The 13,324-nt window shown below is 44.1% G+C and overlaps 1 protein-coding gene across 3 annotated transcripts in view; it reads left to right on the forward strand.

The window, feature by feature from the left end:
• TULP4 (TUB like protein 4) overlaps window positions 1–13,324 on the forward strand; it is a 244,826-nt gene that overhangs the window by 197,636 nt on the left and 33,866 nt on the right. For all 3 annotated transcript variants that reach the window (XM_086708244.1, XM_086708245.1, XM_086708246.1), the window contains 2 exons: window positions 5,175–5,355; window positions 8,223–8,357. In XM_086708244.1, the coding sequence (XP_086564370.1) occupies window positions 5,175–5,355; window positions 8,223–8,357 (316 nt within the window). The remainder of the gene's footprint in view (window positions 1–5,174; window positions 5,356–8,222; window positions 8,358–13,324) is intronic.

The raw sequence follows: 13,324 nt of genomic DNA on the forward strand, positions 1-13,324 counted from the left end.
TAACATCAAAATTGATGCCTGGGGCAGAAAGTCTTTCCTTCTCTGAAACTCTTTAAACATAGGATAGTGTGTCACCTTTATGAGTTAGTTTGTAAGAGGTTGTTCTGCAATGAAGCAGTGCAAAGACCAAAATTACGTGTTTAACCCAAAGGTACAAATTTTTTATTGTAGATATTTTTAGTGGGGTTTCTTTCCCCTATTTATCAGAATAAGTCTTCTTTTTTTTTTTTTTTTAATGCTTATTTATTTTTGGGAGAGTACTCATGAGTAGGGGAGGGGCAGAGAGAGAGGAGAGAGAGAGAATCCCAAGTAGGCACTGTGCTGTCAGCACAGAGCCCGATGCTGGACTCCATCTCATGAACCGTGAGATCATGACCTGAGCCAAAATCAAGAGTTGGACACTCAACCAACTGAGCAACCCAAGTGCCCTAGAATAAGTCTTAAAATGTCTGTTTTAGAAATTATTGATATAGTCAACTGTGAAATTACATTTCATCTTTAAAAAAAAAAAACTCCAGGAAATACTCTGCTAATCAGTTGAGAAATTCTGTCATTTACAACTGTCTGATTTCAGTGACTCTTTAGTTGCAAAATATTCCAGTCTGTCTGGAAGCATTTGAAAGGTAGTGCTCTGAAACCCCAATAGGGAGGTCTTTCAAAAATAAATTTTGACTTCAGTGGTATTTCTGAAGAGAAGAATCCTTCTAAAGAGCAAAGGGACATGGTCCCTTCATTCCTGTCTCCACAGTGGCACATTTAGACATTTGCCACCAACAGGGTGGAGGTTACTGGTAGGAATGTATAATCACTTTGTTATCTGCCCCCCCTAGTTTTAAATCACAAAAGCAAACGGACAAAAAGGTCAATTCCTTCTGGAACTACTTCCAATGGCTACTAGTTAAACTCTGCTACAAAAGAGGTGAGCATTTACAGAAGTGTGTATTTTTATAGTTGAAACTTCCTAATATGGTTTTTATTCAAGAATTTAGATGAATACTGGTCTCCCAAAATAAAAGTACTGATGACATATCACTGGTTCCAAAACGTAAATCTTGTGAATGATTTTATATCTTTTTTCCTACCACCTTTGTTTTGTGGCTTGGTTCATTTTAAATTACTGGTAATAATTGTGTTATATTTTAAAATAATTACATCTAAAGATAGTTTAGAATGGAGTACACGGTTACTAAACACTGCCTGAAGTGAGGGACAGCCATTGAACAGGTGTGGCCTGAGGACCAGCAGCTTTCTCCCAGCTTGTTTGGTTCTTGGTGTACATGTAACAGAGGGAATATTGTCCCTGCCCCGACATGAAGCCTGCAATCCAACAGAGAAAACAGCAGGAAAAATACGAGACAGAAATTTACTTTATCCATTATTGCAAGTATTTTGGAGGCCAGTTTTATGGGAGGATTTGATAGTTTAAAACAGAAAGGAAAGAATTTTTTGCTTCATTTGTAGGAAAATTTGAGTAAAGGCCAAAGCTTTGGGCAGAAATATGCTTATTAATAGTCCCTGAACATTTTTGCTTGTGACCAGCAACATGTGAGAACCTGGGGGTGCAGACCTGCCCTCAAGAAGCTCACAGTTTAACGGGAAAGAAGTATGCGAAAACAGCGAAGTTGCAAGTGCTGTGGGGGCATGGTTAGAATGAGATTAATTCTATGTGGTGGGTCCCCAAAGCCTTCACACATGATGTCTGAGCACCTGTTCTATACCAGACACTGTACAAGACATTGGAGATAAAACACAAACCACAGTCTTTGCTGCAGGAGTACCTGGCTCTGTGTGTGTGTGTGTGTGTGTGTGTGTGTGTGTGTGTGTGTGTGTGTGTGTGTGTGTGTGTAGGTTAGGGAAAGGATGAAGTCATGCATTTCATCTGGGACATGTTGGTTCTGAAGGGCCTTTTGCACATCCAGGTGTAGATGGCAGGTAGTCAGTCTGATGCGGGAGTCTGGAGCTTAGGGGAGAGGCTTGAGCACGAGCCAGCCTTGGACAGGATCTTTGAAGCCATGAACACAACTTTGATCTCCTAGAGAGGGAAGACTGCCCAGGACCAAGCTTAGAAGAAGAGACACAGCTGGGAAGGAGGAGCCAGCACCAACCTATCTAAAGCACCAGAATTAGGGAGTAGAAGCAGAGATTGACGCATGTGCCTGTTTGTGTATTCAATATTATTAGACTTCTCTGGCTTATTCTCTTACAGGCCTTTGCTCACATAAGCTTTGTCTCATTGGAAGTGTTTAGGCATGAAAAGAACTTGAAATAGAAGAGATTTTTTAAAAATCTGATTTCATGTTGTATCAGTGTTCTCGAGTTATCTGTGACATACTTCTTCCCAAACACAGTAACTTTCTCCATCACCGCTTGACAACTAGACTGTTAGTGCTGCTTTTTTCCTTCTCTCTGATCTTAATAGTGTGTTATCTTCCCAGGAGAGCTATAGTTGGAATTGATTCATGGCGGGGAATTTGGGGGCTGGCTTTAGTGTAATGTTGAACACTGATGCCTCACTAAGTCACCCATCCTTTATTCAGAAATTAGATGTCTATTCTACTGTCTGTTATCTGTTCTTCTCTAAAATGGAAAAATGTGAGCATTGCTCAAAATATCCTTCAATGCAGAGGCATTTCCTCCCTCCCTTCACAAATACTTACTGCCATGTGACATCAACTATGACAGTCCCTGGGGAGATAGTAGTGAGCAGAGCACATATGGGCCATGCCCTGAAAAGCTTACAGTCTAGCATGGGAGTCAGAAGTGAAATATTGCACAGAAAGGTATGAAAATAGTGATGATTGCACCAGTGGAAAACCAGGGTAATGTGAACCCATAAGAGCAGGGGGTAGAAACTTGTTTGGGATTGGTACATATTAATTCTGGGTACTTGTGAAAAGTAACTGCTGCTGGCTGTGGCCTGCCAATGAGCTATCTTTATTAGAAACAGAAGTCATAAATTATATCAAATAACCCCTTCACCCAGCACCAAGGCATGGCTGCTCTTCAAAACATACGTGAGCAAATTAAGGAGAATGTGGGAAGGGGGACAAAAACAGCCTGCTTCCTGGGGACATCACCCATGATATTGGCCTGATAGGTTCCCACACATCTTTTTCCTTGGAAATACATAAATTTACATCTCAGTTAAAGCTACAAGAAGTCACATTCCATATTTATCACCATTGAAAACTGCCTACCAAGCTCCTTCAGCAGGTGCCTCTTCCAGGGCTTTAGCAGGTCTGACCACTCCCAGTGTCTTGATCCCTGTGCCAGTGCTGCACGAGGGCTTTGCAGACGTGCCAGCAGATACTAGTTTTCTCCATTGCTAGCCAAAAACTCAGCTTCTTCTAAAGTGTTTTATTGTATTCCTAGTAGTTTGTGTGTTTTTTATTTAAGCCCAGTGCAGTAATAGATTTCTTATTGCCCCTGGAGAAAACGGTTTGAGCCTTTTTTAAAATTTTCATTCATTAAAATACAGACATGTTTAAAGGAATATTTTTTTAATGTTTGTTTATTTTTAAGAGAGTGTGAGCCGGGGAGGGACAGAGGAAGAGGGAGGCAAAGAATCCAAAGTGGGCTCTGCACAGATAGTAGCAAGCCCAATGTGGGGCTCGAACTCCCAAACCGTGAGATCATGACCTGAGCCGAAGTCGGATGTTCAACTGACTAAGCCACCCAGGCGTTTCTAAAGGAATGTTTGATGGACAGTTGATTTATTCTAAAACAGCTCTGTAAATTCTGTGAGTGTTTTACTACTTAAATGAAATATATCTTCCCCTGCAATTAATCTATCTTAATAGTCAGGATTTATGTACTAAAAATGCCTTTTGATGGTCACTGACTTTATTTAATAATAAATATTATTAAGTGCCCTCTGTACCCAAAGTTGTTAGGTGCCAGGGAGATAGCTGTGGACAGTCTTTGCCCCCAAGGAGCTTAATGTCAAAATCTTAATGGCAAAAGGAGGCAAGGACCTAACACACCCTAAATAACTTTCCCTCTGTGTAAATCCTACTCTTTCCAGTAAGAGCCCGGTGGTCTGATCACCTAATGGCCTTGTCAACTAACTTGACCTCTCAGGTTGTTTCTGCATCTGTAAGATGGAAAGACTTTGCCTGCTTCTCCTGATCAGTTGCTGATGGACACAAGGATCTCATTAAACACAAAAGATACAAAGTTTTAAATGCCAACAGATGCAGAAACTACCACCACCCAAAACAGAAGAGAACATGGTGTACTCCCCCTGGAGGTCCTCCTTCCCGTGGGGTTGGTCATCCCGCTAGAAGACACAGCTCATGTCAGGGGGCTTCGAGCAGCATTGAGATGGTGCCTCTGTTGCTCCGATGAAGGGGGACTAACCCCTCCTCTGCCCTGCCTGTGCTTCAGCTCTGCCCATGCACTTGCCTGCACCCCCAGCACATTCCTGTGTGTGCGCCCCACACCCGGTGAAGTGAGGGTGTCAGGCCCATCTGAGCTCTCTATCAACAGTGCTGGTACTTAATTCCCAGGATTATTTTGACAATACGTGAGGTAAAGCTCTTAATATAGTGCTTAGCACAAAGTAAGCACTCAGTGAATGTGTTAATACTGTTAATACATTATAACATTAATTATTAATACAAAAGACTGTTCCTCTTAGTCAAATAAAACATTAGACAAACTATTTCAGGAGCATCTTTTCCAAATGTGGTTAGATAACCTGCTTATATAACCAAATATATTTTCTCTTTGGTCAAACATACACCTGAAGTTTTTCTTCTCAATTTGAGAAATTCTTACCAAACCTCCGCTGCTGCTTTTTTTCATTCAAGAAAAATAAGTATTACCCTCTTCCTAACCCTCCTTCTCCAACCAAAAGAATAAAACATGCAAAAAACAAAAACAGCAAAAAGACAGTGATTTTGCTGGTATTTGTAAATATCCATACTCCATAACAAATGTGTTTATTTTGCCATTAGTCACATTTCAGTATTAGAGGACTAAAATGCTTGCAAGTTAATAGCCAGCTAAGTTTCTGGTACTTAATGCTTTGTGTATCGCCTCAGCTACTTAACTGCTCTGTTTTTTGAGTCCTAAATATATTTTGTACATCTTAACAAGTTAAGGTGATGAGTTTTGCCAGAAACCGCAGTCCTTTCTCCTGGTCCGTCAAGGGTTCCCGTCCTTGGTTGCAGGTGCTGTTTGGCACGGCCGACGGGCAGGTGATCGTCATGGACTGCCACGGCAGGATGCTGGCCCACGTGCTCCTGCACGAGTCCGACGGCATCCTCAGCATGTCCTGGAACTGCCCCGCCTTCCTGGTGGAGGACAGCAGCGAGAGCGACACGGACTCAGACGACTACTCCCCACCCCAAGGTAGGAAGCCGGAGGAGGAGGGTGAAGTCCACCACAGGTGCAGCGCCCTGACCCACTGGGAAGAGCTCCGGTGAAGCACAAGGCAGGGCAGCCTGACGTCTGGTCTTGATTCGGCTGTCTTCCCTCTGCCATCCCTTTTCTCAGAATCACCGCGCAGGTGGATGAAGCTCCATTGGCTTAGGTTTTGCTAGACATGAAATGACCCTTTTCATGTCCCTAGGGAGTTGTGGGGCTTAGCTGCTTAGCAAGAATAAAGAGAGCTGGAGACGAGAAATGCTGTGCTATTACTATAACTTAATCTGTGGTGTTTCAAATCCCTAATGTCATTAAAACCTGTAGCTTTAGTTGTGTGAGAAAAGGATTAGTTTTGCCTGTAATGCAGGCCAGTACATGGGGCTGCTGTCCATGCCCCTCTTCTGTCTTTTGGGGGGAAACTTCCTTTTCTCAGTTCAGAAGAACCTGTCTTCCCCTGTAAGTCTCACAGCAATGTCAGTTTAGATTAATTGGCATCTAGTTTTTTAATATTTGGACCTAAGGAAAGGTTTCAGACTCTTGGTGGGGATGATTTCAGACTCCAGCCTCCTTCACTTTTGCAGTGCATTTTATCTCCCACACATGTGACAGACACACCTCCCACATACACACACAAAAAGCCAGAAACCTTTGATGTTGATGCTGGCCGTCACCAACAGCAGCATTCGTCATTGGCCTACTCAGGACCATGGCACTTCCCTAGTACCCCATTCCTCTTTTTTTTTTTTTTTTTTTTAAAGAAAAAATACATTGTGAAATAGTAGGAGATCAGACTTGGTCATACTGCTGCAGGACTTCTGTCCTCGCACTGCTCCCCTCTCCGGTGACTGTGGGCACGTTCATCCTGTGAGCTGCTGGTCCGGGGAATAGATCTTTAACTGTGTCCCCCATCGGCATCTACCCCCATTGGTACTTGGAATGCTCTCATTTTGTCCCAGACATGATATAAGACATGATGCTTCCCAGAGACATTCACGCATTCATTCAGTCGTTTGTTTAAGGAGATGACCATTTTCACATGAAGGAAACTTTAACAATTTTTTTTAACGTTTATTTATTGTTGAGAGACAGAACATGAGCATGGGAGGGGCAGAGAGAGGGGAAGACACAGAATCTGAAGCAGGCTCCAGGCTCTGAGCTGCCAGCAGAGAGCCTGACATGGGACTCGAACTCACAAGCATGAGATCATGACCTGAGCTGAAGTTGGTTGCTTAACCGACTGAGCCACCCAGGCGCCCCACATGAAAGAAACTTTAGATCTGTTGGGGGTAGTGTTTCAGGGTGCATGGGGTTGGGGGAAGGAGAATGTACTTCCATCTGAGACATAAACATACCCTTTCCTAGTAGGGCCCCAACCTGAGTGAAGTATTGACTATTTCTCCAGCCTCATAGTAATAAAGTCCGTGTTATACAAGGTTGGATACTTGTCAGCCCACTTTTAAAACAGAACTTTACTAGATTGACTGCAGATTCACTTAGCCCCATGTATTATGGGAAAAAAACAAGATCTAGAGAGCAAGTTACAAAGCAGGTTCAGAATGAGTCCAAGGATAGAATTTAGACCCCGGCTGCTGCTTTAACACATTTCCCTTCTCAGAGCCATGCGGCAATTTGGAGGATGACTGGGATTTGCCTTTCACATAGAGCTGGGTTTTTCTTGGTGGCCTAGGGGATTTGAGCACAGAGGTAGGTACGTACAGCATCTGAAAGTGAAGCAGAGGAAAGTAATACCTGAGGATCCTCCACAGGCAGGGCTGAGGTGGGGCGAGTGTGCGGATGTCAGGCCAGCCCACTCCGGATGGCTCCCAGGGATGAACTCGGCATGGGTATGAGGCCTGCAGGGGGCCTTCTGAAAGAGCCCTCATTTATCTTGGCCTGTGGGAGGGACTGACTTTTACTTTTGAAGCAGCATGTAGAAGAATCCAGAACATGACCCATCACAGTTCTTCCTTAGCATCCATGAGTACTCCTTGAACTTACAGAGCGGAATTTTCTTTATACTGGCTGTGCGCTGCGGATGCAGCAGAATTGTTTATGAGCCACAGCCAACCTTGGCTTTCTCTCCAGGTTTGGAGTCTCTTACGGTAAAAACTTACTCGTTGTGGCTGCTGTGGCTCCCTATTTCCTATAATGTCCAATGAAAGGGCATTAGTGTTGAAAAGCAACTTTTCTCTGTACATTGGACCAAGATTAAGAAATTGTTTTCGGGGGCGCCTGGGTGGCGCAGTCGGTTAAGCGTCCGACTTCAGCCAGGTCACGATCTCGCGGTCCGTGAGTTCGAGCCCCGCGTCGGGCTCTGGGCTGATGGCTCAGAGCCTGGAGCCTGTTTCCGATTCTGTGTCTCCCTCTCTCTCTGCCCCTCCCCCATTCATGCTCTGTCTCTCTCTGTCCCAAAAATAAATAAACATTGAAAAAAAAAAAAAATTGTTTTCATCCTTCTTTCCACCATCCTTACGTGTTATGTGACGTTAAAATAATAATTTATGTTTACACATCATTAGAAACATGACGCATTAACACATGAGTTAATAATCTTCACATGTGTTCTCATCACCATACCGCAGAGCCCAAGGAATCCCAGCTGGTGCCTCCAGGGCCGTCTGTTCCCGTCCTGCTTCTCATTCCAGGGTTTCCCGGTGGCGCTCTTCCTGACAGCCCCACGTAGTTCCTGAGTGCTATGTACAGTGTTGCCTTACTCAGTGACATCCCAGTCCAGAGTCTGGTCTGCAGTGTCAGGCAGTTGTTAAAGCCCTCTGCCAGACTGCAGCAATGTGTCGTAGATTTGGGTCATGTGTGCCTTGCCTCCTTTTTACTCAGCACTTTTGTCCCGGCAGATGGTCCAGCAGCGTATCCCATCCCGGTGCAGAACATCAAGCCGCTGCTCACCGTCAGCTTCACCTCGGGGGACATCAGCTTAATGAACAACTATGACGACTTGTCTCCTACTGTCATCCGCTCAGGGCTGAAAGGTACAGAAGGCTGCACGTGACCCCAAGCCCACACATCAGCCCTGTGTGCGTTTGCCTTCCGGTGGGTGTCCCGCACCCAGTACTTATCCATTCCCGCCCGTCCGTGGGCTTAATGGAGTCTGTTAATGAAGGCCACTTCCTTTTGCTCCTCTGCTTATGTGACAAGTTGACACCTAGGCTTGTCTCGAGGAGGGATTCCTGACAGTCTTCGCCTTTCTGTCTTTACCTACTACGACGAGTAACCCTCTCTTGGGTGTATGTGTTTGCCTCTGGCTAACATATGATGTCAGTACAGTATTGGACCTCAGCACCTGCCGTTCCTGGGGCAGCAGACCCAGCACGGCAGTTTTACAGAAGCCCCTGTTACTTTGAGGCGTATTAAGACACCGATGGTTGTGCGGTAAAGTCCCCGCAGCTGCAGGACTGAGGCATTGATGTAAACAGCAACCGCCAAATGCTGACTTCCCTGACAGATGTTATGAAATGTGTTCTCTCACAAGAAAATCGCTGTCCATAGGCATTTGGCATGTTCTGAATTTTGCAATTCAAGAATATTTACTCACATTGTGACCCTGATGAGTTCTTTGGAAAAACAGTTCTGTCTCTTCAGGATTAAATGGTATGGTGTAGAAGTCCCTGGATTGCCTTTGGTCTCAAAGTGCAAGGGACCTGCTATAATCCGAATGGGAGACCAGGGGTAAACCAGAACGTGCAGTTCAAGTTACTACCGTCACTCAGAACTTGCCTCAGACCAGAGAGTTGTGTCATGTGCTTCCTGTCTGAATTACTCAGGGATCGCAGGGATGATAATGGAGACTCAAGTCCGTATACTTAACTGTTGATTGGAGTGCATCATACCTGTCTGCCTGCCCCTAAGCACTTCTTGATTCCATTTTAAAACTATAAAATATTCTTACAAGTTCTCCTTTTTGTGGGTATCCCATTTTGCTGTTTCAGATCTATAATTGTGAGGAATTATTTAGCCTAAACTCTTGAGGGACGTGAACTATGTAGAAGTCCCTCTTTATACCACAAATAGGCTCCTTTAGAAGCTGAGTAAATACTTCTGTGTGTGTATGATGATGATGATGAACTTACATTCCTTGGTCTTTTTTGCAAGTTCTTTTCTGAGTGTTCTGACCTTTGTGGAGCTAACATGCAGGGGTGGTCATCATAAATTCTCACATATATTTGGTTGTCCAGGCTCTTCTTTTCTTCTTCAGAAATTCTACTTTTAAACCTTCAACTAAGTTTATTGATTCCTCAGAACCTGCCTCTAGTCCTGGAGCCCTGAACTTTGTTCTCTGACACGTGTCTGATCAGGACTGAAATTAACATATTTACCAGTCAGTTCCCTTGTATTTCTCATATGGCAAATTTTTCAGAATCTTTGTCATCTTGCTTACCTGTGGAAACTTTTTTTAATTCCTTGAATGTGTTGTTTTGTTTTCTGTCTGTCAAACTAGATTGCACTGGAGCAGCACTTCTGACACATCCCCACCAAGCCTGTGGTGGAAGGTTAGGAACGCATATGAGGTGGCTTGTGAAGGTGACCCTGGGTGGCCTTCCCAAGTGTGAAAGTTTTTGACTTGAGTTTCATGTTAAAAATACAGACAAATTTAGCATTCTTCCCATTGCCTGACTAGAAATCTAAATCTAATCTAAGTCTTTCACACTTCCATGGGGGGACATGCTTTTGCACGGAGTCGTCTTAATTGCAGGAAGTTAGGTGAAATTTAAGTGAGCTGATGTCATCCGATCGGCGCTGGATGTAGGCAGTTTCTCTTTCTGTCTTGGTTTCAGAATATTATGAGGACTCGGTCTTACATGTGCTATCAACGGCAGCAGGTTGTTTTGTTTTGTTTTGTTTTGTTTTGTTTTTTGTCCACGACTTCATGGGGTAAATACTAGGAAGAGATCGCCAGAATCTGCCAAGGTGGCGTGTGGCAACTTGCTCCGTCCATGGTCATCTGTCCTGTGGTGGACAGGTCAGTCAATTGTCATATAGGGTGGACTGAAATGGGTTAGTCTTTCTCTGTTACTGTCTCAAAGAAATATCATCAGAGAGCTTCTCCAGTGAAGAAACATGACTCATGATATTTTCTGCTTTATCACCAACATTGTAATTTATGTTGTTGCCAAAGAACAGAGAATGGCAGATAGCTCACGGTCCCTGTGATCACCCTCTTCTCCGCCACCTGTTACACTGTGTTTTGATTGCAGATTCATAGGGTGGTGGGTGATTTTGTTTTGCAGATGTTTGCTGAGGAGATTCTGCCTTAAAGAAGAATCTGCTAAGTATCCCAACTTAGGGGACTTCTCTTTATCACATAGTGAACCATAAATTAGTACACCTTATTTGGGGTTTTTACCTTTTGTAGTTACTGTACTTTTCATTGAGAGTGTAGGGGAAGAAAGACTGTTTTCCCCCTACAGATCTTAGGTTTTCCGACTGGGACCCTATAAATTACACTGACCAAAGACAGGTTGACTAGAGAAAAAGAAACAAGTTTATTAACACATGCATTGCATTTAGCTGTAGAAGCTTTCAGAGATGAGTAACTCAAATGGGTGGGTAGAGCTTGGGCTTATATTGCATATTAACAGCAGAACAGAACGTTTTTGGAAAAGTGACAAGACAAAGGGAAAGGACTTAAAGTTTCTAGTGTAGCAGATTGTGGGAAGGTAAACAGGGAGGACTAATGGAAGATAACGGCCAGTTCCTGAAGTTTGTCATGTAAATTCTTCTGGAGCTGTGTGTGGGCTGATGAGGGTCCAGGGTTGTCTCCAGTGATTAGCTTCTGTCCTTCCTGGTCAGGGGGCAGAGTGGGCAAGTGCCTGCACAAATTTACACCCCGCTTTTAGGCAAATAGGGGAAAAGAGAAAGTTTTTTTTGTATCTGCTGTTTCTCAGTTGCCTTCAGCTCAAAATAGTTTTTATATGCCGGTGTGGCATATTTTGAGGTAGCATATTCTCTTACCCTTCAAGGAAAAAACAATTCAGTGATGCGCTCAGAAACTCTGACCTAGACACTTCATCCGTTGCAGTAAAGCAAGCTCTCAAAGGCACTGCTCATTTCACCCACACTTGTCTTAAAATCAAAGAATTTAAACTCCTAGGGTTTCTTTGTTTTACAGAATTTTCTCTTTTTGTCACTTCATTGCACCATACTGGTAAAAGTCAAGAGCGGGTTTTGAAGGACAGTGGTTCCAGTCAGTGGTGCTGTCTGCTCCTGCAGTCTGTGCTGATAGAGGTTGGATCCATCGTCCTCACTGAATACACGCCGGTGTTGTTCAGTCCTCCATATGTTCCCAGAAGCACTGTTATTAAAGAAAAGAAGTACATGTTATTTTACCATCACACACTTTGCTACTTAATTTGTTTCTCCTTTGTGCACATGCTCATTTTCTCTTTCTCAACACAAAATCCACGTGTACACACACAAGTACACATGTATCTAATGACCAATAGATGAATCATTAACGTGGGCATCCAAGAGACAAAGGCCCCTGTGAACCTCACTCAGGCTTCCAACCAGCAGCTCAAGTACACGTGGTGTTTGGTAAGAGCGCTATTCTTTCTCCACGAATACTTGGCTGCCTGTTTTTGACCCAGCACTAACTCCACACAAGGGGCTCTTGTTAATATAAAAGGACCAAATTTTCTCACCGCACACTACAAGTCAAATTTTGACTCTTCCGGCTCTTACCAAGAAAGATCCATAAGATTGTCTAGCTAAAGTAGAATTGTGTGACTCTGCTAATTTTTTTGTGTATAAAATGTTTAAGAGACCAAAAATCCACAGACACTTCAAAATCATCAAGAGCAGGGCGCCTCGCTGGCTCAGCCAGTAGAGCATATGACTCTTGATATCAGGGTCATGGGTTCGAGCCCCATGTTCAGCATAGAGATTGCTTTTAAAAAATAAAGGAAAATCAGTGCTTTAGGAGGATGGGCCTCTTTTGTGCCTTGGAACTCCCCACATCCTTAGAGACTGTGCTGAGAGCTTCAGGAAAAGTGAAAAGAGGCTTACTGAATAAAGCATTTAGTTCCTTCCTTCTGGCTTATATTTTGACACAAATTTTTAGAGGCTTAGAAACTGTGAAATTATTACTAAAAGATCGGGCAAAGGCATTGGGGATTATTTTCTATTCTAATATAAACTTATAAAAACTTCCTGGGACAGGAAAGTTTCTGTCCTGACCACATCTAGGCTTCTGTTTCCTTCTTTATGGAAGTGAAATCTAGAAAGTGAATAAATATGTGATTTTTCTTTGATTTTGTAGTAATTTATGTGGATTTTACAGTCCCACCCTGGGGATTCAGCCCCTGTGGAGGTACTCACACAGCCTTGGTTGCCACTGAACAGTCCGTGGTTTTTCTTTCTTACTCCCACTCCTGAATTCCTTGTGATGGGGTTTTCTGGGGTAAGCTGGCCTCCCCTGGTGAGCGCCTGCCCATCATGTGCATCAGGACTGGCTCAGGCCCTTGATGCCGCTGGTTGTGTCATCGTCGGAACAAGAAGTGGTGTTACTCCTGTAGAACTTGTTCTCTTTTAAGCAGTGACTTGGCTGTGGAGACCACGGCTGTCTCAGTATGACTTGGTGACTGCGGGGACGAGCTCCCTGGGCGTCTGCTTTGTGGCTGCGCGGACTCCTGCTCCCCGGGCCCGGGTGCCCGTGTGGGGAGCAGAGCCTCTGGTCGCCGAGCAGTGTCTGAGCGGACTGTGTGTCTGTGCCAGCCCCTACGGGGACAGCAGCCCAGCAGCAGCCCACTTTTCTGAGGGGCAAGTTCAAAGAATCTTACTAAAACAATAGCAAGAAGAACGGTGCGGGTTCGTCACTCACCACCTGACCAAAGCGGGTTAGCGGCAGAACCGCAGGAATTGGGTGCTGTCCTCTTCGTTTATGCAGTTGCAGGGACGCTGTCATCCTAAACAACCGCAGGCTCTGCTTGTGTCACCTTTA

This window comes from Puma concolor, chromosome B2 (genome assembly GCF_028749965.1).
Source record: "Puma concolor isolate L17-30 chromosome B2, mPumCon1.1.hap2, whole genome shotgun sequence".
NCBI lineage: Eukaryota > Metazoa > Chordata > Mammalia > Carnivora > Felidae > Puma > Puma concolor.